General features: G+C 41.6%; 2 protein-coding genes across 5 annotated transcripts in view; one reads left to right on the top strand and one right to left on the bottom strand.

The window, feature by feature from the left end:
- TRIM33 (tripartite motif containing 33) overlaps positions 1 to 25,429 on the bottom strand; it is a 207,033-nt gene that overhangs the window by 11,252 nt on the left and 170,352 nt on the right. For all 4 annotated transcript variants that reach the window (XM_040337442.1, XM_040337444.1, XM_040337445.1 and 1 more), the window contains 5 exons: positions 25,133 to 25,196; positions 21,558 to 21,711; positions 16,724 to 17,079; positions 13,171 to 13,294; positions 11,811 to 11,885 (listed from right to left, as the gene is read on the bottom strand). In XM_040337442.1, the coding sequence (XP_040193376.1) occupies positions 11,811 to 11,885; positions 13,171 to 13,294; positions 16,724 to 17,079; positions 21,558 to 21,711; positions 25,133 to 25,196 (773 nt within the window). The remainder of the gene's footprint in view (positions 1 to 11,810; positions 11,886 to 13,170; positions 13,295 to 16,723; positions 17,080 to 21,557; positions 21,712 to 25,132; positions 25,197 to 25,429) is intronic.
- Positions 22,567 to 23,426, top strand: LOC120927030 (vacuolar protein sorting-associated protein 29-like). The gene has a single exon (XM_040337446.1). The coding sequence runs from the start codon at positions 22,638 to 22,640 to the stop codon at positions 23,196 to 23,198; it is 561 nt and encodes a 186-aa protein (XP_040193380.1). The 5' UTR covers positions 22,567 to 22,637; the 3' UTR covers positions 23,199 to 23,426.

Raw genomic sequence — 25,429 nt, 5'->3', positions numbered from 1 at the left:
AGCAGTATAGTAAATAGGTCTTTGGAACAAAAGATTCAGTCAATCTGGAACAGCACACAGTCTGAACTGATGGATGTGGTATTGTGACCCAGAGTTAGGAGGATATTACCAAATACATCTTGGCCAGTTAGGAGCCATACAAGGATCACCAAAATACTCTTCATCTTGATCCTACAAAGCAAATGAGGAAGGAGTTTCTGGGAAGTAAAGGTGTAGGTTAAGTTGTACTATTCCCACAGACAACCCCCTGCTTCCAAAGAATCTATGTACCTGGAGAAAAACCTGTCCAGTTTAATCTAGGGGCCAGGAGGGCCTGTGCCATAGGTTCTGGAAAATTTCTATGCATAGGGACCTTTCACTCTGGTTCATATAATGTGGGCTGAGGTAGTCTACCTGCCAATTGCGGATAAGACTGGAATGTGAAGTTCTGCCCAGGACACAGCCTTATTTCTTTTGCTGTGGCAAGACTTCCGATTCCACACGGATTAAATTCTAGAATGTTGAGGTTCCTCCAGCAACCAAGTCCCCTTCACCGATGAGGTATCTAGGACTCCTATTAGGCCGATGCCCACGGTGATGTTCTTTCAGATCGTAAGGAACGCTTTTCCCAATTCCAGAGCTGAATTCCTGAACCACCAAGCCTACAGGTGAAACTCGAAAAATTAGAATATCGTGCAAAAGTTAATTTATTTCACTAATGCAACTTAAAAGGTAAAACTAATATACGAGATAGACTCATTACATGCAAAAAAAGACAGTTCAAGCCGTGATTTGTCATAATTGTGATGATTATGGCTTACAGCTCATGAAAACCCCAAATCCACAATCTCAGAAAATTAGATTACATGCAATCAATAAAACAAGGATTGTATATATATTTTTCAGAGGTCTGATATTATTCTAAGCATTGAGGCAGTAATTGCTGCAAAAGGGGCCAAAACCAAGTACTGAGAACATACTCAGTACTTGGTTTGGGCCCCTTTTTCAGCAATAACTGTCTCAATGCGTCGTGGCATGGAAGCCATCAGCCTGTGGCGCTGCTGAGGTGTTCTATAAGACCAGGATGCTTCAATAGTGGCCTTCAGCTCTTCTGCATTGTTCGGTCCCATGTCTCATCTTTCTCTTGGCAATGCCCCATAGATTCTCTATGGGGTTCAGGTCAGGCAAGTTTTCTGGCCAATCAAGTACAGTAATCCCACACAGTCATTGAACCAGGTTTTGGGGCTTTTGGCAGTGTGGGCAGGTGCAAAGTCCTGCAGGAAAATTAAGTCAGCATTCCCATAGTGCCCGTCTGCAGAAGGAAGCATGAAGTGCACCAAAATCTCCTGGTAGACGGCCGACGGCTGCATTGACCCTGGACTTAATGAAGCACAGTGGACCAACACCAGCAGAGGACATGGCTCCCCAAATCAACACAGACTGTGGAAACTTCACACAGGACTTCAAGCATCTTGCAGTATGTGCCTCTCCATTGTTCCTCCATACTCTGGGTCCTTGGTTTTCAAATGAGATGCAAAATTTGCTCTCATCAGAAAAGAGGACTTTGGACCACTGAGCAACAGACCAGGTAAGATGCCTCTGACATTGTTTGTTGTTCAGAAGTGGCTTGACAAAAGGAATACGACATTTGAAGCCCATGTCCAGGATCCGTGTGTGTGGTGGCTCTTGATGCACCGACTCCAGCCTCCGTCCACTCCTTGTGAAGGTCGCCAACACTTTTGAATGGTCTTTTCCTGGCAATCCTCTCCAGGCTGCGATCATCCCTGATGCTTGTGCACCTTTTTCTTCCACACAACTTTCTATTAATGTGCTTTGGAACAGCACTTTGGGAACATCCAACTCCTTTTGCAATTACCTTTTGAGGCTTTCCCTCCTTATGGAGGGTATCAATGATGGTTTTCTGCACAACTGTCAAGTCAGCAGTCTTTCCCACGATTGTGATTCCTACTGAACCAGACCATTTAAAGGCTCAGGAACCCTTTGCAGGTGTTATGGCTTAATTAGCCGATTAGAATGGGACACTGAGCCTAGAATATTGCACCTTTTCACAATATTCAAATTTTCTAAGATTGTGGATTTGGGGTTTTCATGAGCTGCAAGCCATAATCACAGTTATGACAAATCACGGCTTGAAGTATCTTGCTTTGCATGTAACAAGTGTCTCTCATATATTCGTTTCACCTTTGAAGTTGCATTAGTGAAATTAACTTTTGCACAATATTCAAATTTTTCGAGTTTCACCTGTAAGGCAACCTGATCTTTGTCAGGAAAATAGGTTTGTTCAGAAACAGAAGAGATGTGTCCCTATGCCACGCCAAAGGGCCAAGGCTCAGGCCAATATGGATTTGTCTCCTTTTCTAATTCGTAATGGCACCCAACAGGGTTGTCCTTTGTCTCTTCTGATTTTTGCACTTATCCTCAAACCTCTTTTGCAGCATGTCTGCAAACACCCCAACATTACTGGTCCCGGAATCCATGGTTACCATCACAAAGTTGATGCTTACGTGGATGACTAAAGCCTCGTACACGGTTAGATTTTCAGATAGGGATGGTCTGTTGACAGACTGTTGTCCGAAATTCTTACCGTTAGTACGCTCCTTTTGACAATTGTCCAATTTTCCAACAAATGTTGTATGGCCGGCTAGTAATTTTTTGTCAAACGACAGCTCCACGTCAGATTTGCAGATGGGTCAGTACACAAATCCGTCACACAAAAGTCTAAAGTAAAAAACACGCATGCTCAGAATCAATGCTCACCAGACATGAAATTAACAGAAGAGGCCCAAAGGGTGGCGCTCAAGAGCTGAAATTTCTTGTAGTGCGTCACTACATACGTGTTTGTGGCACGACAATTTGTGCAACGTTGGTATGCAAGACAAGATCCTGGCACATGCCCTTTTGACAAAAATCAGAAGCTCAGTTATTCAACAATCATACCGTGTGGGGACGAGGCTTTTATGCTTTTATACATCGAATCCAATTGTTTTGCTCCCATCACTTTTACGAGAACTGAGGAAATGTATCAAACCTTCAAAAATCTGAGGCTTGGAAGTCAACTTGTCAGGGGATACAGTAAGAGCCTTGAGTCCTACCTTTCCCTTCAGGTGGGCCCCTCAGATGTTGAAATATCTGGGGATCTACATTCCTGCCAACTTGTTTAAGACTTAAAGTGGATGTACACCCCATTTTTTGTTTAAGACTTCTACCTGGTACAGTAGAGGATGTCATCTATACTCAGTCTTGCCAAGAGTTGATCCAGCTCTGAGCAATTCTCATCTTTTTTTCAGTAAGAAGAAAAAAAAAAGATAAATATGTGCCTTCTTCCCCCATGCTGTGACAGCTCTCTTTTACTGAACAAGCACCAGGTTCATCCTCACAAAGCTGCCTAGCCAAGGGGAGTGTAGAAGTGGGTGGGGAGCCTGTTGATGTCACGACACCACCCACTGAGTGCCGGAAAAAAAAAACCTACCCATCGATTCTGGAGATTTGTGGGGCTCATTGTGGAGAAGGTGGTGACATTTCACAGGTAGGGATACCTGCAGGAGACACGTATACACATGTAGATTAGTACTATGGCAATGGTTTGTAATGAGTGGTGGGTTTACATCCACTTTAAGCAAAACTTTCTCCTGATTTTACAAATGATCCATAAAGATTTGCTTTCTTGGAAAACGCTAACATTATCATGGTTCAGACGTTGTAATGTGGTAAAAATGAATGTGATGCCCAGAATCTTGTATTTGCTTCACACCCTGCCTGTTCATAATCCTCAGTTGTATTTCCATTCGCTTAGGACGAGTTTACCCGCTTTGTTTGGCAGGGTTAATTACCTCGCATTGGTAGAGACATGGACAAGATCAAAAAAAGTGGGGTGGGCTTGCAGACCCTGCTGCGTATTGTACAGCCTCTTATATGACACAAGTTATTGACTGGCACAATCATGGGGCATTCAAACTATGATTAGGACAAGGACAGGACTTCCATGGTCTAGTCAGTTCACCACTCTTTAGAAACATCCGCTTATAGGGCGGCCTACATTGCGGGGACTGTCTAGAGAGTCTTGACCTTTGCCCATAAGGTGTCGAATTGTACTAAATACCAAGAAATTTCTTATAAGATTGTCATCAGGTGGTATAGAACACCAGCTAAACTCTTCCCGCAACCATTCTGCACTTCTGCTTTCAGTGCGGAATGGCATCATGAACCGTAATTCTCAGATTATAGGTGATGCTCATTGATGGATCCCTCATTGTCATTTAATTTTTCGCCCTACCCTTTCCTCCATATCATTCTGGTCTCTCCCCCCCCCAACTTTCTCCCTTGAGAAACTGAGTCCCCCCAGGCTGTGGGACGTGACCGCAAGACTAATTTATCCATCCTCCTCTTCTCTTTTATACTAGCATCTATTCCTTCTGCTATGCTCTGTGCATCTTCCTAGCTATGAGTTTACTCTTTTCTCAAAAACCAGGAGATACTTCCAAACTGGGAATATAGCTTTGTTTCATTATTTGTAAAGTGTATGAGGTATACACATTTTTTTAAGAATGAAAAAACAAGGTTTTGGAGCATCATTTAAAATGTCTATTAGATCATAACCACTGGTGAATCTTCTACTGGGATCATCTGAGCTTTAAGTTGAGGCACTGCTAGATCAACTGCGGGAGCAGTGTTGTCTGGTAAAAAGCCTAGGCTTATGACGATATGCACAGCTCTCAGAGTTTACCGGGGGGGGGGGGGGGGGGGGAGAGAGTCATAAGGAGCAATGAGAGTGGGAGATGTGCCTCCTGTGTAAATCCAGGAAGTGAACAGGCAGCAGCTTCAGCTGCCCACAGCTAAAATGAACGCAACCAGACTTGGTGGAGGGCGATTTCTGCAGCATATTTAGCAAGTACAGAATCACAGTGTATATATATATATATATATATATATATATATATATATATATATATATATATATATATATATATATATATATATATATATATATATATATATATATATATATATATATATATATATATATATTTATAAAAAATATGAAAATTGGGGGAAGCTTTAGAATGGCAATGATGGTTTTATTACATATTATGTGAGCAGACTGCATTTCCTCTTTAGGGAAGGCTTCTCTAATGGCACTGGACTGCAAAATGTTTGAGGGTAAAAAGCTTACCAACCGACTTTTCGTGTCAGCTTACAGGTCTTCTGGTAATAGCCTGTAAAATTAGAAGAGTTTTAATACTAGCTAGCAGCACTAGTAGAAACTACTGCAGTTCCATCTTTGAGTTGGCACGCACTGTAAAAGCCGATATAGTCTCTCCAAGCCCCCTTGGGGGTTGAATGACCAATTGCTAGGGGTCACAGAATCCTGGGCTGTTTCTGAAGCCTGCACCGCTCTCCCAGCCTATTCGCGGCCGCCCAGCAGGGCTGTCCCTGGAGCCTGTGGCTACCCAGCTGGGCTGTTCCTGGAGCCCGCTGCCGCCCACTCGGCCTCTTCGCATTTGCCAAGTCAGTTCACGGCATTGGTGGTGGGGGGGAGGGGTGGGGGCCGGGGCAGGGACTAGAGTTCAGCTGACTGGTGAGGAATCTGAAGCGGGATGGGCCATCTCCTGATTTCGGCATAGGTGTCACTGCTGCGAGACACTAAGTCACCACACAAAGACAGAGACACAGTGAGTAACATTGCCTGTGATTAGAGTTGTCATTAAAAAAGCCCCCACTAGTTCTCAGATCAGCAGAAGACCTTGATCAAGAAGGAATAAAAATAGAGAATACATGGAAGGTAGAGGAATAGTGGGGGCGCAACAAAAGGAAAAGGGACAGAAAGAATAAGAGAAAGAACAAGAAAGATGGCTAGAGAGAGGGCTGGGGAAAAACACAAGAAATTCTAATACAGAGGTTAAAAGGGAAAGAAAGTAGTAGAACAAAGAGGAAGCGCGTTACATCCTAAAAAGTACCATAAGGGGTTTTAATATTGTATATTTAATATTGTACAAGTTTAAGGGACTCAGGGAGCTCCAAATATCTGTGGTTTAGGGGCGCAAATTACCTGTCTTTCCGTGGGAGCAGACAACCCATGCTACGAAAATTTTACTGTTGGGGGTCCCCACAACTTGGGAAATTTTATCAAGGGGTCATGGCACTAGAAAGGTTGGGAACCACTGCTCTAATCCTTGAATTTATGGCAGCTGCCTGTGACCCCTCAGTCAAGCATTTATGGGAGTCATTAGATTCTGTAACTAAAGGCTCAGAGGTTGCGATGGCTGCAGGCAAATGTTGCATAACTACCGAGAAATCCTCCTGGGTCAAAAACGACAAGAGGACAAAACCTGATGTAACCAAGGAATTTAAGGGCTCAATGGGGGGGGGGGGGGTGTGAATGGTCCAAGCTGTTTAGAAGGGAACACGGAAGACCCCCCCCAGAACCAATTTTAAAACTGAGTCCAATACCCAATTCAGCAGAATGGGCTACTCGAGTTTGGGATCTGGCATGTGGAACCTGAACTGAGAATAACTTCCTTTTAATATAAGGTGGAAAAAAATGTAAAAAACGGATTGCTTGAAACAGGGGAAGTAAAAACGGGCAGAGGTGGCGAGGTCACTGTGGGGAGCATAGAGTAATGCCTTTTGATGACAACCTGGAGGGGCAAAATGCATAAACATACTTTTGGTTTGTGCTAACCAGTGACCCAATTTCTGCATCCATGGAACGCACACCATACAGCAGCGAACTCAGATGTCTTTTTACTGCCTGTCTTTGCCAGAAATCCTGTAACTAGCTCTTCTAATTTGGATACAAAAAGATTTGCCAAGCTTTAAACATTCCAAGGAGCACTGTGCAAGCGATAATATTGAAATGTGAGTATCAGACCACTGCAAATCTACGAAGACCTGGCCGTCCCTCTAAACTTTCAGCTCATACAAGGAGAAGACTGATCAGAGATGCAGTCAAGAGGCCCATGATCCATGTCCTCCTTGCGGCCAGGACACTCATCGCACAACATTGCAAAGCGGACAGGGCCCCCAACGTGTCTGAGGTTCTACGACTGACTCAGGTGAACTAAGTTCATGAATCCCTATTAGCCTATCGTCGTGGTGATGGAGGCAGGTTTGACCGTTTGGAAAATTTGGACTAAATGGTATAAAGCATAAAAATAACTTCATTTATTGCTGATTGATTTGCTTAGAAATGGTTACTTAGCATGCACACCTTCCCCCCCCCCCCCCTCTCCCTCCCTTTTTTCCCTATCCCTCTTTGTCTTGCTTTTCCCCTCCCCCTCTACTTCTCTCCCTTACAACTTTCCACGAGCAAACGGTGTGATAATACCTGTGGATTGATGTTCAACGATGTTTCATGGATTCCATGTTTTGGTTTTGTACTTTCTCATTTGGTATGTGTGAAGGTTAAGTGATTGATGTACTTTCACGGTAACAACTGTTTTCTCATGTTTTTTGTTTTTTTTTTCCTTTTATACACTTCTGTATAAAGTTTGTATACAATTTTTTTTCCTAATAAAAACTAATTAAAAAAAAAAAAAGGGGGGAGGCCCATAATCACTCTGGATGAATTGCAGAGATTTACAGCTGAGGTGGGAGACTCTGTCCATAGGACAACAATCAGGCGTATACTGCACAAATCTGGCCTTTATGGAAGAGTGGCAAAAAGAAAGCCATTTCTTAAAGGAATACATAAAAAGTGTAGTTTAAAGTTTGCCACAAGCCACCTGGGAGACACACCAAACATGTGGAAGAAGGTGCTCTGGTCAGATGAAACCAAAACCAAACTTTTTGGCAACAATGCAAAACGTTATGTTTGGCGTAAAAGCAACACAGCTCATCACCGTGAACACACCATCCACACTGTCAAACATTGTGGTGGCAGCATCATGGTTTGGGCCTGCTTTTCTTCAGCAGGGAAGATGGTTAAAATTGATGGGAAGATGGATGGAGCCAAATACAGGACCATTCTGGAAGAAAACCTGATGGAGTCTGCAAAAGACCTGAGACTGGGACGGAGATTTGTCTTCCAACAAGACAATGATCCAAAACAAAGCAAAATCTACAATGAAATGGTTCACAAATAAACATATCCAGGTGTTAGAATGGCCAAGTCAAAGTCCAGACCTGAATCCAATCGAGAATCTGTGGAAAGAACTGAAAATTGCTGTTCACAAACGCTCTCCATCCAACCTCACTGAGCTCGAGTGGTTTTGCAAGGAGGAATGGGCAAAAATGTCAGTCTCTCGATGTGCAAAACTGATAGAGACATACCCCAAGCGACTTACAGCTGTAATCGCAGCAAAAGGTGGCGCTACAAAGTATTAACTTAAGGGGGCTGAATAATTTTGCACGCCCAATTTTTCAGTTTTCTATTTGTTAAAAAAGTTTGAAATATCCAATAAATTTCGTTCCACTTCATGATTGTGTCCCACTTCTTGTCGATTCTTCAAAAAAAAATTACAGTTTTATATCTTTATGTTTGAAGCCTGAAATGTGGCAAAAGGTCGCAAAGATCAAGGGGGCCGAATACTTTCGCAAGGCACTGTAGGCTGCCAGCGCCATTTCATACTGTTTATTCACATAGAGAACAACCCAAAGTGAAACTGTCTTTTGCGTTGCTGAATGGCGAGAAACAAGAGCATTGAGAGTGTGCACACAATCGACACCACACACGCAGCACACAATGCCTCAGCAACAAAGTAGCTCCTGGTTCTCAGCCCACATGACCAAATAAATGAGCCTTCGGAGGCTGGGTCACTCCAGAGGCTCTAGAACTGGATAGCTCTCTGTGGCCAACAGTACACATAGGTCTATAAAGTGCCACACGCAAAGCTCAGTGCCCAAGGTCACATTCTAAGGAGGCCATGCAATTAAGTCTAGCGGGGCCTTCCAAAGCCAATGCTGAGGATATGCTCATATAGAAAGCTGCACAAGTCTTAACCCAGCTCAAGCTGTATATAGATGAAGCCTTGTTTGAAGAAAAAGAAAATGGCTAGTAAAACTGATAAATCCCAGTAGAGAAAATCTTCTATACTGCAAGGACACTGGCACTTCCAGCATGCCTTCTGTTAGGCATGAGTCTCCAAATCCTCCTGTAGTATAACCCAATCATTGCTCAATCCTTTATGTACATCAATGAACAAGAAATTTTGTTTTTAGCAAAATGCTCAAGAACGAAAAATAAAGGAAATGCTCAGTTTAATTAAAAAAATGATACAAGTGTGTAGAGGCAAGGTCCCCATCAGAATATGTAAAGTCAGACAGGCAGTAAAATCACAAACATAAAAATAAAGTTTGGCGTATCGACCAACAATTAAAAAGGTACAGGCTTTGAGATTGAGTATACTGCAGGTCTGCAAATGGGGAGTATAACTATGGCTGCATCACAGAGTTGCTTAAGATGATACTGCAATGATAATTGGAATGTTTGACATCCACTACCCGCCTTCCAGATATTCAGGGGGAGATGGGTCAAAAAATTAAGGGTTAGGCTTAAACCCTATAGTTCCCAACAATGTTATGCTGTTGATACCCCTGTACTTATCCTATGCAACATTTGTTATTGTCACAATATGACTTTCAATTAGCATGTGCAAACTTAAGTTTTTCCTTTTTCTGCTGTCTTATGCGATGTTTAAGCACATAAAGTTTTTCATTCTGCACAAGGTAAGAACTACTATTAATGGTCGCTGGCTGTCTGAGCCGTCTCCCACCCTAGGGCACAGCTAGTTCCCCAGTCTGGGAGTGGGAGCGGCACCAATACCAAGAAACTAGGATTGACATTGTATTAGCGTTACATTTTTAAGTGCTACTGTCATATCAATGTAATCTATCAGTAGTACGCTATATTGATCAACAAGAACATGTGTGTATGATTTCTTATACTGTCTCACCCTTTTGTACCAAGTTGTTGTGAAAACTTCAACAAAATGTGTCTAAAATTAAGGGTTAGGTCATCAGGGGTGCAATGGTATATCAAATAGCTGGAACTTTGGTTAGCTGGAAAGCCCAGGTTTTTCTGAATGCATTGAAAAGTGTCAGTCACCATTGCATTGGTTTCTTCAAATTTGTTTATCTAAGTCCGCATTGGTTTCTTCTCAGCTTATCTAGGCCCGCCATCCTGTAAAGCTAGGGGGGAAATTCCCTTTGCCAGCGTAGAGCGATTTGGCTGAATTTAGTAAGTGGTTGGTCAGTGATTTTTCTCTATGCAGCAAGCGAGTGGAGGGTGTTGTACCACAGGAATGTTTATAGGTTTAGGGGAAGTTCGGCACAATTTTTGTAGAATTTCTTGGATTGATTTCAAAAAGAGGCATTTCCCCATTTGTACAATATACAACACTTCATTACATCCACCCTACAACAACATTTATCAGAGACCTCTGGAAAAAATTGGAAAACTTAAAGAAATGGCACCAGGATGCAGTATAGGAAGATGGCAAGCCAGCAAAGGCTTGTTATGCATTGGGTAATCATCTGCTGGGAAACCTTGGTCCTGTAATTTAAGTGGGAAGTTACTTTGACACCACTTAAACACATTGCTGCTGACAAAGTACATGCCTTTATAGAAATTGTATTCCATAATAGTAATGGCAAGAATGGTTTAGACAAACAAAACAAGTTCAAGCTTTTTGACTTGGCCTCCAAATTCTCCAGACCTCAATCCAATCAAGCATCTGTGGGATGTGCTGGAAGAACAAGTCTGATCGATGAAGGCCCCATTTCGCAAAATGATCTGCTTCGGCTTCGTGCAGAATACCACAGCATACCTTCAGAGGTTTAGTTGTGTCCATACCTTAACTGGTCAGGGCTGTTTTGCCACCAAAAGGGGGACCTACTCATTAGGTGGGTGGTCATAAAGTTCTGGCTGATTGGTGAATAATAAGATGCACTAACCATATCCCACACAGCAATGACAAAGATTTAAAAAACCCATTGGCATGCATATTTTTGAAAGACCATTTCCAAAAATATTGTGATACAACTATAGGTGGCTAATGCAGGTTAACGAGAGAATGCAGTACGTACATGTGTTGCTTCTTTCTTTTTTAACTCATATGGCAGAAAAGGCTGTCCGTGAAGTTAGCAATATACAGTTACAGAGAGCAGTGGCAGGTATTATACAGTTATGATAACTGGGAATTTACACCTGCACCAGAATCTGCCGTTTTTTTTATCTACATGGCTCAACAACACGTTTTGACATCAGGACACGTCATATTTTTCACTGACAGTATTGGATCAGAACATAATTCAATAAATGTTCAATTGGCTGTTAGACTATATTTGCTTCACGCCCTGATGTTAATATTTATTTGATTGCAAATGAATAGTTAAGTTACAAGAAAGTTCCCTTTTATTTTATTTATGTTCACAATACCTTTCAAGTTTTGAATTATTTTTTTATTTTTATTTTTTAAACGTGCACAATAAAGTTTGTTGCCTCAAGCAATGTTTTGCAACTTCAGTCCTCAAGTACCCCCCCAACATGTCCTGCTTTCCAATATTTTGCACAGGTGATTTGATCAGTTTCACTGGCTTAGTAATCACCACAGACGTTTCATCTGAGGGAAATCCTGAAAACATGATCTGTCAGGGGTACTCGAGGACTGCATCTAAGAATACAAAGACTTCAAATTAAACTCTGCTCTAGTGATACTTTGCCATCATTTCTGGTTTTCAAACTTGGTGCCATGGAAACCAGTTGTTCTCACTAACTTTATTCAAGGAAAAAAAGCGAGTACACCAAACAGTGCCAACAATACATACAGAAACATATGGCATGCATTTAAAAAAAAAAAAAAACATCGACTTACAGTTAGTGGGACCGGCTCTTGAAACGCAATGCTTAGTTCATGGCAGTAGAGATACAGGAGAAGTCGCTCACAGTTCTGAAAAAAAAAAAAAAAAACTTTCAAGGGGAATGAAAACCAAACTATCACATCTAATGTACTGTGTGCATGCTTTTAAAACGGGTGGATGAAGTGGACAAGGTAAAGGCTAAAGGCTTATTAAAGCCAAAACTTCTGTCCTAGGTACACCTGTCCTTTTTTTTCATCTGGTGTTCGGCCAATAGCACACCTGTCCTAGGGTGGCTACATTCATGCCTCCCACTGTATCTATGGCAGACCAATGTAGCCAACCTTGCACAGCAGCATTGTCAATCAGGGGAGAGGGTAAAGTTAGATGGATTAGTGGATTAAGATGCACTTTACCCAAGTGACTCACAAGTCAACAAATACATATTAAGCAGTTACAGCAATGGCCTTTTCCCTTTTGGGATACAAGTGTTATATAAATGAATAAGAGTGGACCATTGTAAGTAAGCTTACAGTGCTAAATTATTTGTCTCAACCCTCCAACTACCACCTTTGCTGGGCAGCTTTATTTATTGAAACTGAAAGACATCCGGCTGAATGACCATTCGGGATGAGATTAGGTGTTCAGAGTCTAGTTCTAATGCTGCAGAAAGCGGTCACAACACCACTACCACCCTCCTCCCCCTCCTGCAGTATACACACCCTTTTTATATGTGCAGATTCGGGCAGGAAATGTCTTGGCCATGTCTAATTGGCAGGGCACGGTGACAGCTTTCTGGCAGGATAGCTCAGGTTGGTTTAAACTAGAATCGGGACACCTGCGCTCATCCCGAATGGTCATTCGGCCGGAAGTCTTAGTTTCAATTGACAAAGCCGCCCAGCAACAATGTTACAGGGGGACTTAGAAAAAACAAAGTTTACTGTGCTAATGCAAGTGACAGACTATCATATGTCATTTTGGCCATAGTTGCACTTTGATTCAACGGAATAGAATCTACAGCTGAAATTTTGAATGGGGTCCAATTTTTTTGGTACATCTGTATAATGCTAGGGAGGCCTACAGACGGAGAAGCTTTGAAAGAGCTCTCCAGCCCCAAGTATTTTCATGCTTCACATATAAACAAATTTCAAGGCCAACGTCCAGTTAGGAAAGGGGAAAACCTGGATTTCATTATTTTAGGGTACCTGTTCTTGAGAGGGATTAAGCACATTTGTTTTCCAACAGCCCCTAATATTCTTCAAACAACAATTTTTAACATGTGGAAGAAAACTTGTCTAACTGTATCCTGAAGAGAAAATAGATTTAAGTGGAACACTGTATTTGCTGTTAAAGTTGCAGGCACAGCTTCACACGTACCATTTGGTCCAAAGGATTTAAACCTTGTACAGTCTTCCCTTTTTTACTGTGCTGTGAATTGTCACAATCATATTCAACCTCTGGCTTGTTCAGATCTCTGCAAAAGGTGCAGATCCACTCACCACTGAGAAGAAAAGAAAAGAAAAAAAAAAAGATTTTTTTTTGTAGAAGAAACATTTGTAATGCTTTTTTTAAACAGTGTGTTGATTGCAGTATAGTTCTATTAAAAATATCAATTCTATATTTTATTCTCATTTCATGAATGTAAAAAATGTAATGTAACCAGTTTAAACACCAGACATAAAATGATAATTATAAATGGCTCACAAGAAAACACAAAATTCAGATTTTTTTGTACTTGCCATGCATTTTTCTTAGAGTCCAATGAGGAGCACAAGAATTAAGATATAGTAATGGTATACTACCAAGGTCTGGACGCTGGCAAACAAAAATCATAGGACAACCTCTGTATAAACCCCTCCTCACTTGGCATGCCTGTTTTGAGAAGTACTAAAGGCAAAGCAAAAAAAAAAAAAAAAAAAGGCAGGCGTGGAAGTCCCTCAATAAATGGGGAAAAAAATATTTTAATACAATAAAGGTCTTATTCTATCATCCATTGGTTGAGCTTTAGTCAAGATTACTAAAAAGCAGTCAAATTACGGGGTGGACAACAGTAAATGACAGGACCTGAAGGAAGTCCCTGCAAGATGGCAAACTGCCAATCACCAGAAAAAAGCCACTTAAGGTTCTACCTGATGTCCAAGTCAATGAAGATTACCACTAGAGCAGTGGTTCTCAACCTTATAGTGCCGTGACCCCTTGATAAGATTTCCCAAGTTGTGGGGACCCCAACAGTAAAATTATTTTGTAGCGTGGGTCGTCGGCACCCAAGGCAAGACAAGTAATTTGTGCCCCTAACCCACGGACGTTTAGCGCTCCCTGAGTCCCTTCCACTTATACTATATTAAATCCCATTATGCTATATTTTAGGATGGACCACTCTCTCTTTGTTCTCCTTTCTTTTCCCTTTCAACTCTCGATCCTAATTTTTTGGTTTTTTTTGCCCATCTCTCTCTCTCTCCGACTTTCTTGTTGTTTAATGGCAACTCTAATCACAGGTAGTGTTACTCACTGTGTCTCCATCTTTGTGGTGTCTCGCAGCAGTGACACCTATGCCGAAATCAGGAGATAGGGTCTCCTCGGCCCCTCCCACTTCATTCTTTACCAGGCAGTCAACTGACCTCTAGTCTCTGCCCCCCAGCCATGCCGTGAACTGAGTGGGTGGCTGTGAAGAGACTGAGTGGGTGGCCGCAGGCTCCAGGGACAGCCCTGCTGGGCGGCTGCAAAAAGGATAGGAGAGCGGTGCGGGCTTCAGGAACAGCCCAGGATTCGGTGACCCCTGGCATATTGTCATTTGACCCCCGAGGGGGTCCCGACCCCCAGGTTGAGAACCACTGCACTAGAGGGAAATGACTTCATCTGAAGAAAAACAAAGCCTGAACTAGGTGAGAGGCTGTAAATCAACAGCTCACCAAAACAGGTACAACATAATTACCCGACGAGGGAAGACAGCCCACAAACATGATTGGATCTACAGAAAAAAAAAAACTAGGGTAAGCCCCCAGTAGAACAGCTCTTTAGACCTCCGACAACCCCAGGTTTGCAAAAACAGTTCTTTCAGAGATAGATCCCTGAGTCAAAGATGGCAACAGGTCCCATAGACCCAGCTTTTTCAAGAGTCAGGAGAGTACTTTGCCATGCATTTTACCAGGACAAACTAAACTTTTTTGGGCTGTGTACTTGAATACAGACAGTTTTAAACTCCTGAATGGATATGGAAATCACTGTGGATATGGCCCCACTTGGTGGAGCAGAGATAGACTCCGATGAGGACAATCGGGATAGCAGGTTCTAGAATACAGGCGTCCTTTTTTTCTGGAGATACCAAATTAAACACCTTCAGAGCCACTAGATAAGAATGGGCAAAGTTCACTGGTGGCAGTAGGACTGTTCTCAGTCTTAGCCAAGAGAGTTTTCTTCCACACAAGTGGTAATGCAATTAAGGCCAGTATGAGGCAAGCCGACTGATACCAACAAACCTAAGCAGTTGGTGTTGAGAGGTGGAGGCCTGGTCACTGCAAGGAAAGGAAAAACCAAAAAAAAAAAAAAAAAAAAGTGTTCCAGGTACTGCTTCAGCAGCGGATTGGAGCTTTGTGTAGGCGAAATGGTGGAAAATAATGCTAGTTTCATTTGCAGGGTGGAGCAACGCACTATGTCCCTCAACCTTAACCACTACCTGACGGGCGTACGACTTTTTACGGCCGCGGGGTGGTTCTAAATCTCTAACTGGCCGTGTTTATACGGCCTGCGCGCGCAGTCAGCGGCACGCGTGCTCGCCGCATCGCTGAGATGCAAGTGCCTGGCGGCCGTGATGTCCGCCAAGCACTCAGGATCGGCGGCTGAAGGGACAAGACGTAAAGCTCTGTGTGTAAACACACAGCTCCACGTCCTGGCAGGGGAGAGAGGAGACCGATCTGTGTCCCTTGTACATAGGGACACAGCATCGGTCACCTCCCCCAGTCACCCCCCCCTTTCCCCACAGTTAGAACACAATTCGGGGTACACATTTAACCCCTTCCTCACCCCCTAGTGTTAACCCCTTCAATGCCAGTCACATTTATACAGTAATTAGTGCATATTTATAGCACTGATCGCTGTATAAATGTGAATGGCGCCAAAAATGTGTCAAAAGTGTCCGATGTGTCCGCCATAATGTCGCAGTCACAAAAAAAAATGATGATCGCCGCCATTAGTAGTAAAAATAATAATAATAATAATAATTCTGTCCCCTATTTTGTAAGCGCAATAACTTTTGCGCAAACCAGACACTTCTTGCGATTTTTTTTCCCAAAAATATGTAGAAGAATACGTATCGCCTAGACTGAGAAAAAAACAGTTTTTTTAAAAAAATTGGGCCATTTATTACAGCAACAAGTAAAAAATGTCGCCCTATTTTTGTTTATAGCGCAAAAAATAAACACCGCATAGGCGATCAAATAACACCAAAAGAAAGCTCTAAGAGGACGTCAATTTTGTTTGGGAGCCACGTCGCACGCCCGGCGCAATTGTCAAAGTGACGCAGTGCCACAAGCTGAAATTTCACCTGGTCAGGAAGGGGTATATGTGCCCAGTAAGGAAGTGGTTAATCTTTGCTGTGGTAAACTAAATCAATCTTCAGAGATGGGTCACATTTGCAGCCCTGTACTGGGAAAGCACTCCAGATAAAACCAGTACACCCATGTCTGCAAACCACCACAATGATTAGTTAAAAAAAAAGGTGAGCAACCTCCTAGGACACCAACAAAAAAAAACAAACAGACATGCTGGGTAGAAAAGGGGTTATTATGGAGGTTGGTATACATTTTTTTCTGTTTGCCAGTGTTCATACCTCCTGCTGGGAGCAGTACAACACGAAGGTATCTGAATATACACATATACATACACAGTAGCAGGAGGTAAAAATAAGGGGAAGAAAATGCAAATATTGCTATACCTTGGAAAGCTAAGGAGTGTGGGTACATGACACGTTAAGTGAAAGACTTTTGGGCACTTCTCACAACATAAAAGGTCTCCTCCATTTTGGCACACAGCACACCAATCTTCATTTGGATCTTCATCTTTGTTCGTACCATCAACTCCGCTGCCTCCCCGTGGTGATCGATGCATAGAGCTACGAATTGGAGACTTTCCGTTGACAAGGGTGCCATGCGTTGACTGTCCACAACTTTGATTTGTGCTGTTAGGTTCAGTCTTTACATGATTTTCTAGATTGGCCAAAGCTTCCAAATCACTTTCAAGGTGCAGGGTTGTAGTGAGTGGAGGAGTCAGACTGCTCTCTGGACTACTTAGCTAGTAAAAATAAAATGGTATACTTTAATCTACTAAACCAAACAAAGCAGTCAACATTCTACTACCTCCTGGACTAATCAAAAACTTCATACTTAAAGCATTTGTAACCGCTAAAATGAAAAACCCATATATGCTTTCAATTAGGCCTACTGCTTTGTGAATATTGCCTGTACATTTTTATTTTATTTTTTAATCAAGCAGGATGCTGAAAAATACCTGGTCATTTTGAGTTCCCGTTTCAAACTGACCACGCCAGCCATGATGGCAGATCTGTCCTAGCGTGGTCAGTTTGCATCCTTAGCGTACCTGCTAGGCAATAGTGAGACCATACCTAGGCAAGGCAGCCTCTATCTACTGTAGTCTGTTTAGTGCCACGCCCCCTCCCAGCCCTGCTCAAACAGCGGAGACTCATTGCCTAAACTACAGTGCACACAGGCTGGGATGTTCTTCCCCTCTGTGTCTGACCTGTCAGCTAGTAACCCCCCCCCCCCCCCAACATCATAAAGTTGCGCCCGGGCCTCCGACGGTCATAGAGATGACTGGTGACCATCTGGTCAGTCATCTCTATCGTCGTGAGCCGGCCAATTCGTTCTCCGGGCCCCCCGATGGCACGGGAGAGCCCGGAGAAGCACCGGATGGTAGCCGGGGGGGGGGGGGGGCAGAAGACAGTGGTATCTGAATGATGCCTGTAGCTGCAGGCATCATTCAGATATCACTGCACGAAGTCGAGGACAAGTGGTTAATGTCCAAATTAAAAATTACCACCAGGAAAATTCCATGGGAGTATTTCAACATGCAAACACACAACAAGCTGCACAAAACTACAAGACAGACATATATATATATATATATATATATATATATATATATATATATATATATATATATATATATATATATATATATATATATATATATATATATATATATATATATATATATATATATAAATATATATATATATAAATATATATAAATATATATATAAATAAAAAAAAATAAAAAAAAGATGCCAATATAACATTTCTTTTAGAAATACTCCATAAGTAAAATGATTTTAAGCCCAACTACAGGTACAAGCAATAAAAAAAAATTACCTCAGCAGTGGGCCCTCCCCACACAAGTTTTAACGCCCATTAAAGCGGTAGTTCACCCCCCCCCCCCCCCCGACACATTTTACCATCGAGACAGGCATTGTAGCGCAAGCTACAGTATGCCTGTCCCGATTTTTTTAACCCCGGACTCACCTTGTAATCGGAGATCGTATTTTTCGGCTCCCGCGGGGAATGGGCGTGCCTATGGAGAGGGAGGATGATTGACGGCCGGCCCTGGCACGTCACTCTCCCCGAAGACAGCCGGAGTAGGTCTCGGCTCTTCACGGCGCCTGCGCACAGGCTATGCGCACGCGTCATGAAGACCAAGCCTATTTCGGCTATTTCCGGAGAAGCGTGACGCGCCAGAGCCGGCCGTCAATCATCCTCCGTCTCCATAGGCACGCCCATTCCCCGGTATCTTCAATCTACGAGAACAAGGTGAGTACGGGGGTAAAAAATTCGGGACAGGCATACTGTAGCTCGCGCTACAATGCCTGATTTTATGGTAAAATAAAATAAAATAAAAAAATTTTCGTCGATAGGGTGAACCCCCGCTTTAAGTCTAGGGGTAGAGGAATGCAATACTTGCCATATTCATTACTAAAGCAGCCAAAGCCTTCTCTAAAAGGTACTCCAGCCAGCAGTCATACTCTGACGTCGCATACAATGCAGGCCCAACCGCTATTCAATGTACATAAGGAGTGCCTTCCCACAACCCAAAGTGTTGCAGAGAAAAGAAGAGCACCGGTGGCCACGGCTTAAGGCTTAAACTTAATGAGCATTTAAACCCTTGCAGCACTGCACCAAAGTTCACCTTTATGTTCTAAACATTAGGAATGTTAAATAGGTCATCATTGGGCTTTATGCACACGGCATTAAAAAAAATGCTGCTTTTACAGGTGTACAGCATATTTTTTTAAGCCTCTAAATGCAGTTCTGTGTTAGCCTATGTGGCTGTGGACATCCGGTGATTAGATTTGTATTTAAAATAGGAATCTGAAAATTGTTACCCCCCTCCCCCCCACAGCCAATAAATCTTTACATTAAAATATTTACACTATATACCTTTTTGGATGCTCTGCATACCACGCTTACATAATAAACTGCACAGTTTCTTCCTTGCCAAGAGTTCAGGTAGGAGGAGATTGCCACTACAGCCTGTATACATGCCCACATGTGTAATGTTAATATCATGTGACCTGGCTAGCTGAGAAGTAAATGTGCTCTGCAGTATAAAAAAAAACACAACTGAGCACGTGCAGTTCAGCTAACTTGATGGTGTTGGCCGTCTTTCCCCAGATAGTGCAGGAGGGAGAGGATCTGTACATACAGGCTAAAATGGCCTTTTTACACAATGCAGATGAAGTTCCACAGTGAGTATAACAAGCATGCTATGCTGCATATACAGATTTTACTGTTGCGGGTTTAGTAACTTTAAAGAGCAGGGTTTAGAGGTATAAAAAAAAAAAACAACATGCATGAACAGAAATGTATTCCAATGTTCAGAATAAACAAAAAATTCTAGCCAGTAAAATGCATTTAAGCTTAATGTCACTTATGCATAAACACGCTTACACAGGGTACATTAGAGGAACTTTTTGTGTCATGTTCTGACAGAAAAAATCCAGCATTATCGGAGCATAAATTCATACTCCTGTGTGTGAGGCCTTATGGATGTATAGGCTTCTAAAATGCTGGCATAAAAAAAAAAAAAAAAAGAAGAAGGTCTCGCTTAAAGCGGGGGTTCACCCTTAATAATAAAAAAAAAAAATCTAACATTACAGTGAGCTCACTTCCGACATTGACAGTATGCTGATCTTTTTTTTGCCATACATACCGTTATATCTTTATTTTCCCCTCCCGGCTTCCGGGTAGTGAATCCTGCGGGAGTGGGCGTTCCTATGCACATGCTAAGTGATTGACGTATGACAAAAGCTTCCCCCCGGCGCATACGGCCGCGTCACGAGTTGCCGAAAGAAGCCAGACTGCGAGTCGGCGCTATACGGCGCCTGCGCACCGACGTTCGGCTTCTTTCGGCAACTCGTGACGTGGCCGTATGCGCCGGGGGGAAGCTTTTGTCATACGTCAATCACTTAGCCTGTGCATAGGAATGCCCACTCCCGCGGGATTCACTACCAGGAAGCCGGGGGGGGGGGAAATAAAGATATAACGGTATGTACAGCAAAAAAAAAAAAGATCAGCATACTGTCAACGTCGGAAGTGAGCTCAATGTAACGTTAGAATTTTTTTTTAGGGTGAACCCCTCCTTGTCAACCCAAAAAAATAAAAAATAAAGAAAAATCCTGTTCCCTTAAAGCATGTTACACCGCACAGTGCACGTGCTGTGTCATTTGGACCCTTGTATCACCTGAAATACCTGGCTCATCCTGCCTAGCTATGCCCTCCCCTCTGCAAACAGACCATGATAATCATGGCTGCTCAGCCCCTTGACATTGCGGTCTGTTGCAGAGAGCATGGCAGCATGTTACAAAAGTGGGTTAATAACCACTTAAACCATCTGACTCAAATAAGTTAAGGGAAGCTCCTAATTGCGGAGCATGCATCCAGAAGAACACATACTAGAAATATATACACACATATAATGTAACGTTTTCTTTAAAACAGGGTGGATAAAGTGGATAGTCTGATTATTTTTTTTATTTTTTATCGTCAAATTGTAACAAAATGTTTTGGGAGTAAAAAATTCATCTAAAAGATAGTTTTCTATTTAAGATACATTAATAATTGAGTTTATTCAGCATGAAATTGAGCTTAGTTATGTAGCATGAGGCTGTATATTCTGCAATATTTACATCTCATTCAATGAATCCAAGCTCTCTGCAAGCTGAAATAACATGCACTGCATTGATGCATTCGCACAATTTCACAGTAACCATGAGATAAAACAAAGTTCAGTAATATTCCATTATCCCATTGTTTTGCAAATGTACACTACAAACTGTATGATCGAATCGGTTTTGATATCGCCGTTTTACTAACCTGACAGCTTATTATTCTAAATAGGAAACCTTCATTTTGTTTGCAAATAAAGATTCTAACTACCAGCAAGAATTGAGTCCTTACATTTAACGAGCACCTGTCATTTCAGATCCATCATAGCAGTGCCTGTTAGCGGGGATCCACTCGCCTGCTGCCGCCACGTCCCTCACCTTACGTCACTGCCGCATCACCAGCCTTCCCATTAAAATTAATGGGACTGTGTGAGTCAACAACGGGTCAGAGAAGGAGCCGCTGCAGAACAGACATAACAGTTGCTCTTTAAAAATTATGATTTAAATTGAGTTTATTTAAATCAGGCCTTTTTACTTGTGCTATAAATCCTGATTTAAATCAAATTCACCCCGCTTTAAAATATGTTCTTACCATGCATGCGCTTCTTCTCCCATCTTCAGACTTCTCTTGCTTAACGGTTCCTGAGAAACTACACACATCACCTTCTGTTCCGGGCTCTTGCTTCACCTTGACTGTATCGGATTTGAAAGCATTTCTATCAACTGCTCTACCACTTGATCCGCAACTGTAAATTGAATCAATAGGTTTCTTTAAAAACTATATTGACATTACATATTTGAAGAGTTCTTCCTAAAGCAACCTGCCACATAACTACATTAATGTGTTATACAAAGCAACATTTGTAAAACTCACATCTAAGCAATACCTCCAAAATCTTTTTTTAAATAATAAAAAAAAAAAATGAACCCGTTATCAGCAATTTTTTAAATTCGATTTTCTATCCATTTTATCATGATCTGAAACACTTTAAAATTGGAAAGTGAAAATTTAGAAATACGCTAGTGCTAGGGAAAATATACCCAAAATGACTTGCATGACCAAGACACAGTTAATGAGAACTGTGACTTGGCTCTTTAGGCTAGTTGTTAGTAAACAACTAATTGTGAGGGGCTACTTGGCCTACCAACCATGACGTTGTGGTTTGACACCCTACCTCTAAATCTGCAATGTAACATAAGGAGGCAAGACAGCTGAACCAAAAGGCTTGTTGGCAGGATGTTAATACATGCAAACAGCAAACTGGTTTGGTTCCAATTGACCGTAATGTGGGTAGAAAAAACAAAAAGCTATATTTTTGAATGAGCAGGTTTGTAGCAGCCTTCAATGGAAACACTTCCCGTGCTAGCTCATTAACTTCTTGCCAAACACGCAATTTATTTGTGGAGGGTAGGCTTTTAACCCACATGCCACACGAGTACGGAGGCTTCCATGCCGAGAAATCACTCACTGCAAGCTCTCAGCCGAACGACCAAGCTGTCACAGATGGCAACCTGTCTCTGGTTATGATTGCCAGATGGGCTGCCAATCACGTGACCACTATGAAAGCCAATTAAAAATGATTGAAAGTCGGGCAGAGGCCTCTCTTTCCCTATTGGTCACCGCGTTTATTCTTGCGGCATCCAGTGTGATTGCTCGGCTCCGGGGTGCAGGATGCCTGGGCACAGATTGGTCTTGGTGTTAGGAGATCTACATATCCCACATCGATGTAATAGTTTGCCAGCAAAATTTAAAAAATTGCTTGTGCCTGGCAAGATCCAGCATATTTTATGCACTGGGAATCTCTGTACCAAGGAGAGCTATGACTACCTCAAGACACTGGCCGGGGATGTTCACATCGTCCGAGGAGACTTTGATGAGAACCTAAACTACCCAGAACAAAAAGTGGTCACAGTTGGGCAGTTCAAAATTGGCTTAATCCATGGCCACCAGGTCATTCCTTGGGGTGACATGGCTAGCCTGGCACTATTGCAGCGGCAACTTGATGTAGACATAATGGTTTCCGGACATACACAGAAATTTGAAGCCTTTGAGCATGAAAACAAGTTTTATATTAACCCTGGATCTGCAACAGGAGCCTACAGTGCTTTAGAATGCAACATTATTCCTTCCTTTGTACTCATGGATATCCAGGCATCAACAGTAGTCACCTACGTGTACCAGTTAATTGGGGATGATGTGAAAGTAGAGAGAATTGAGTACAAGAAGTCCTGAAACAAATTTTTGTTTTTATGGCATTTACTCTTCATTCCCATTTATTATTGAATCAGTCTTCACCTCTAACCAGTTTATTATAAGCCTTGTATTCCTACTTGCATTGTCATTTGTTTTTCATTCTTTGCTGCTGTAGTTTTAATGTAAACGACATTATGATTGAATGGTTTACATGTCATGGAATAAGTGTGCCACATTAAAAAAAAAAAAAAAAAAAAAAAAAAAAAACTCTGTAAAAAGGAAAACCTTTGTAAATATAACATTTTAATGTTACCATCCACTGATATGTTACTATAAAACATATATACAGAATAAAATGGAAAACCTTGTTATGTCTTCAGCTAAAAAAAAAAAAATGATTGAAAGTCCATGCCGCCCCCAGCATAAAGACTAGAGGTCGACCGATATGGGTTTTTCTCTGGCCGATTTAGAAATCGCGGCGGCCGATAGCCGATTTATGATGCCGATTTTTTTGGGCCGATATGTTAAGCCGATTTTTCAGGCGCTTTTGGGCTAAACAGTAAAGTTAGCCCATATTTTTATTTTTTCGTCCAAAAGTTTTCATTACCTGTTTTTGTGCATTACTATATATATATATATATATATATATATATATATATATATATATATATATATATATATATATATATATATATATTTTACACAAAAACAGGTAAACTTTTGGATGAAAAAAAAAAATATGGGCTAACTTTACTGTTTATTTTTATTTTTGTTAAAGTATATTTTTTTTCCCCAAAAAATGTGTTTGAAAGACCGCTGCGCAAATACCGTGTAACATTAAATATTGCAGCAATCGCTATTTTATTTCCTAGGGTCTCTGCTAAAAAAAAATATATAATGTTTGGTGGTTGCAAGTAATTTTCTAGCAGAAAATACAGGATTTTTACTTGTAAGCATCAAGTGCCAAAAAAGATTTAGCCTTTAAATGGTTAAACTGAGAATTCTCCTACACGGAGTTCAGTTAATTGATAAGTAGCAACATTGTATATCTTTTCTAAAACTTGGCAGGCTGCCCAGGAGAGAGAGAAGGTCTTCTACGGGAAGCTTCAGGCAACTTGCATTGACTTCTATTACAGAAGCTTTTTGCAAGTCGCGGTGCTGAAGTTTAAATCGACATTTTTAAAGCACAAATCGGCCGATGACGATTAATTTAAAAACGCCAAATATCGGCCGATATATCGGTCGACCTCTAATAAAGACCCAGTTGAAGGTTTGTTGAGAGGGGGTGGGAAGGGGTTACAGAACTCTTGTGCTCTGTGCATCTAGACCGGGGATATGCAATTAGCGGACCTCCAGATGTTGCAGAACTACAAATCGCATGAGGCATAGCAAGACTCTGACAGCCACAAGCATAACACTCAGAGGCAATAGCATGATGGGACTTGTAGTTTTGCAACAGCTGGAGGTCCGCTAATTGCATATCCCTGATCTAGACTAACTAAAAAGTTTCAATTTATAAAAAAAACAATGGTGTTCCCATACAGTAATGAAATACAGTACAATAAAATAACAGCAATTGCATCTCTAATGCACAAAGACCCAGAGAAAAACACATCTCCCGCTTCAGAAAATAAGAAATTCTGCTAGGTTACATGGCATTATTACTGTGAACATTTTGGATTAATGTCTGGGACCTGCAGCCTTTTTCACGCACCATTCCAACGTCAGTGATTCTACTAAAAACACATTGGGTGACCCAGATGACAAAAATACAACAGCCTGCATATTCCAGAAGTCATCTTCTGTTTAAGAATAGAACATTAAGCTTCCTTTTTTTTTTTTTTTTTTTTTTTAATACCACCATACTGCAGCCCCAGGCCTTGTGATGTGTTTCAGTTCACCATCTTCACATTCCTGTTTTTTTGTAAAGATTATAGAAAGGTTAGGAACTAGGATGAGAAATGTGCACTCACCTTCCCCTACTACCAGTGCTTGATGTACTGGGTGGCCTCACTGGTGTATGTGAATTCGATAAACCTAAAAAAGATAGATACCACACCTGTTATAGCATGCAGCTCTTGTTTATGTAAAGTCTGATATAAAAAAAAAAAAAAGCAGAAATTATTTAATCTGCTTTCATTTGAATATAGACCTAAACATTTTTGCCAAAAAACAATCTCTATTGTAGACCTGATTAAAATATAAAGGTTTGCCATGTGTTTTTACATTCATTTTTATTTTTTTGTAAACCTTCAGCATGTGCACATTTC

The sequence above is a fragment of the Rana temporaria genome, chromosome 2 (genome assembly GCF_905171775.1).
Source record: "Rana temporaria chromosome 2, aRanTem1.1, whole genome shotgun sequence".
Taxonomy (NCBI): domain Eukaryota; kingdom Metazoa; phylum Chordata; class Amphibia; order Anura; family Ranidae; genus Rana; species Rana temporaria.
This window is presented reverse-complemented; position numbering and strand designations above follow the sequence as displayed.

Excerpts from the sequence above, each read along its gene's own strand:
- LOC120927030 (XM_040337446.1), top strand. The coding sequence starts at position 22,638 with ATGCCTGGGCACAGATTGGTCTTGGTGTTAGGAGATCTACATATCCCA.